Source organism: Gekko japonicus, unplaced genomic scaffold, assembly GCF_001447785.1.
Source record: "Gekko japonicus isolate JY-2015 unplaced genomic scaffold, Gekko_japonicus_V1.1 scaffold1100, whole genome shotgun sequence".
Classification (NCBI taxonomy): domain Eukaryota; kingdom Metazoa; phylum Chordata; class Lepidosauria; order Squamata; family Gekkonidae; genus Gekko; species Gekko japonicus.
This window is the reverse complement of record NW_015164220.1, coordinates 140395-143911: the sequence shown is the minus strand read 5'-3', so window position 1 is coordinate 143911 and position 3517 is coordinate 140395. Positions and strand designations below refer to the sequence as shown.

The window sequence follows — 3517 nt, the reverse complement described above, 5'->3', positions numbered from 1 at the left end:
GTTAGCGCGGCTGATCGGCAAAACCAGCCCTCCAGGAGAGATGCCCCAAGTGTTTGTAATCCAACTGGCTCCAGTTTCAACAGCGGTGGATGTCGGCACAAGTCCATCCAGTGCTGAGAAGAGATGAATTCACTGCAATAATACTGAAGTTGATGTGTGTGTGTGTGTGGTGGTTTTTTTCCCCTTCCAGCACTCTTCGACACAGTGGACAGCAAGAAAGGTTGCCAGAAAGGGCAAGGGGGAATCATAAAAAAACTTGATTCAGAAGGCATACGGTAGAACAGAATGACTCCGATGTAGATTTCCCTCCTGGTCCCTACGCAGATTTCCTTGGAAGGAAGTCCCGTTGATTTCAATGCAGCTTTCTTTCAAGGAACTGCAGCCAAAACGTGGCCCGAGCAGAAATGCTTTCTCGGGGTGAGGGGACGGAGACAAGCAAACTCCCGCAGACCACTTTTGTGGCGACATTTCGATCAGAAACCGAACGTCATTCTGCAAGAAATCCATTCTCCAGAAATCCAACACAGAGTGAAGCGGACTTAAGCCCACTGATATCAGTGGCCTGAAGCCGGCTTATCTCTGTGTGTTGTGGCTAAATCTTGTTTTTTTTAAAAAGTTTCTTTTAATTGCTTTGTTTCTGGATTATTTTTTTCAAGAAACCGAACAGCGTTCATCTTCGATTGGGGAGCAGGATTGTTTGTTTTGGAGTGGGAAGGGTGGAGAGAAGAGTTTTAATCAGAACGAAGTTTCACAGCTATTTCCTGCCATTTTTTTTTTTTTAACATCAGTGTTGGAACATACATGGCTCTTCAGTTGTGTTTGTTAAATCACAGTTGTAGGCAGCAGGGTGTAAATATCTGTGAAACTTGTTCTTTAGGGGGAAGATCCCTCGGCCTTTTCCTTCAAGCACGTGTGCCCGGGTGGAGGGCCAACTGCAGATCGATTTGATCCAAATTTCTCTTTGCACCATCGACACCTCAAAAACAAACAAACAAACCACAAGTTCTGTCGAAAACTATAAGCAGATCCTGGATAACAGAAGGGGGAGAGGGGCGGATGCAGGAACCAGTGGGGCAATCCCTAACAAAATAGCGATTTCTTTCTATGTGCACGTTTTGTGTATATAAACAACATTTTTGTTTTCCTTTTCCTTTTTTTTTTTTTAAGAAAAAAATTCCCCCCCGCCCCCAATATCATAAATTGCAGAATCTGTACAAAAATATAAAATAAATTTTGGGTCGCACTTTTTCTAAAGAGCCGTGTAAATGCGACGTTTTAAAGAGGGATAGTCGATAACCTCTAAAAATTAATACGGCTGAATGGCTAAATCAACCTAGAGAGGGCTAAAAAATGCCAAGGGAGGGTACCTGCGATTATCTAAATAATATTTTAAACCTCTCGCAATAAAACTTATAGAAAAAATAGACAGATATGCTCATGCAATTTACAGCTCCTCCCCAACATAAATCCTTGTGCTTAACTTTTACAATTCTTTTTTTTTTTTGTCAGACGTATCAATATTGTCTACAATTATGCATTTTTTCCAACCCTATATCAGAATTCTCAGGACTTCCTTGAAGAGCCACTTCTAAAAAAAATCTTAAAAGTGGTCCATACATGGATGAAGGCACTCCAACTCTGCTTGAAGCAAAAAATAGTAGGATCCTTTTCTTTAAAAAAAAAAAAAAAGACAAGCAATTACCACATGCACAGTGTGTGTGTATTTGTGTATGTGTGTTTGTACGTGTGTGTATCTGAGTAAACTCGGAAGGGGGCCCCGGTTGAGTAAATACTACCAAGTGTTTATACTGGTACATTTAAAAAGTTGCTATATATATCTCTATCTTTTAAGACCCGACCAGCACTTCCATTATGTGATCCAGTTCTGTGAGGTCCATTTTGAATGGCTGATTGGGGGTTACCGGTTGGCTACTGTAGGGGGCGAGAGTTTTTAAGAGGTCATCTGCGGAGACGGGAGCCATTTTGGAGGCAGCCCCCGCAGCGGACGTGCAAGGATCAAAATCGTACATAGAAGTGTCGATGTCGGCAAACAGAATATCATCCAAGGTCAAGTCTGTGAGGAAACCTGTCGATGTCGTAATCTCAAAATTGCCCGGTAAAGAATCCATGAGCCGAGATTCATTCACGCGGCTCTCCTGCACCCCCTCAGGCTTCTGAAGGGCGGATTCGCTGGAGTCCTCTTTAGAGTTATCCGACACCGTCGTTTCTGCTGCTGTTGCGGCTACTACTGCCTCAGCGGAGGTAGGTGATGGACCGAGCTCCTCGATTTCGTCCAAGGCTGAGGAGAAACTGTCCTTTACTGGCGGGGTTGTTGGAGGCGGTGGCTTTGTAGGCCCGTCTGGGGGAAGAGTCTGGGAAGTGCAAAAAGTGTCATCCTCGAGGAGAGAGGCCGGGGTGAGGCAAGACTCCAGCGGCGTACTGCTCGTGGAGTCGGCGGGGTGGACCGGCGGGGAGGCCAGGTGGCTAAAGGCGGGCTGGACCTCTCGGTAGTTGTCTCCCAGAGGATCCGACGGCTGCGAAGCGGTGATGAACACGGGCCTCAAACTGCCCTCCTGCTTGAGCTCCTCCTGGATTCGCCTCAGCATGTTGTTGATCAAAACGGTCTTTTGCAGGCTGGGCTCCGTCAACGGCCGGTGATTGTAAAGTTTCATAACGGAAATGTTGAAGATAGTCTGGCGCTGTAAGGTGTACGACACCTTCGATGGACCGTCAGCAGGAGACACCTCTTTGCCTTCCAGCCCATCTTCATGCTCATCAAACTTCCGTTTTCCTCCTTTCCCCAACATATATCTGAAAACAAAGGGGGGAAACGTCGTTTTAATACGTCATATTCTGACTCTAATCCGAGCCCCGAGAGCTGCTCAGAAGCTTTAATAAGGGGCAATTATGAAAGACTTCGTTTAGTGAAGGGAATATGCTCCATGCCCTGACTTGGGTGACCCAGGATAGCCTGATCTCATCACATCTGGGAAGCTAAGCAGGGTCAGCTCTGGATGGGAGATCACCTGGCACGTCCAGGGTTGCTACGCAGAGGAAGGCAATGGCAAAAGACCTCTGCCCTTGCTTGGACAGGTCAGGCTAGCCTGGATCTCATCAGGGAGACTACCAAGGGGTTAAGAACATCAGAGAAGCCGATGTTGGATCAGGCCAATGGCCCATCCAGTCCAACACTCTGTGTCACACAGTGGCCAGAAATACCAGGTGCCATCAGGAGGTCCACCAGTGGGGCCAGAACTCGAGAAGCCCTCCCACTGTGGCCCGCCAAGCAACAAGAAGACAGAGCATCACAAGAACATAAGAGAAGCCATCTTGGATCAGGCCAATGGTCCATCCAGTCCAACACTCTGTGTCACACAGTAGCCAAAACCCAGGTGCCATCAGGAGGTTCACCAGCGGGGCCAGGACACTAGAAGCCCTCCCACTGTTGACCGCCGCCCCCCAAGTACCAAGAAGACAGAGCATCACTACTCCAGATACAAGAACATAAGAGAAGCCA

General features: G+C 47.1%; 1 protein-coding gene across 1 annotated transcript in view; it reads right to left on the bottom strand.

The window, feature by feature from the left end:
• Positions 1-1718: 1718 nt before the first annotated feature.
• The window catches only part of SERTAD2 (SERTA domain containing 2), a 43669-nt gene continuing 41870 nt past the window's right edge, over positions 1719-3517 (bottom strand). The window contains exon 2 of the mRNA XM_015408528.1: positions 1719-2811. Coding sequence (XP_015264014.1) covers positions 1848-2807 — 960 coding nt within the window. The 5' untranslated portion in view covers positions 2808-2811 and the 3' untranslated portion in view covers positions 1719-1847. The remainder of the gene's footprint in view (positions 2812-3517) is intronic.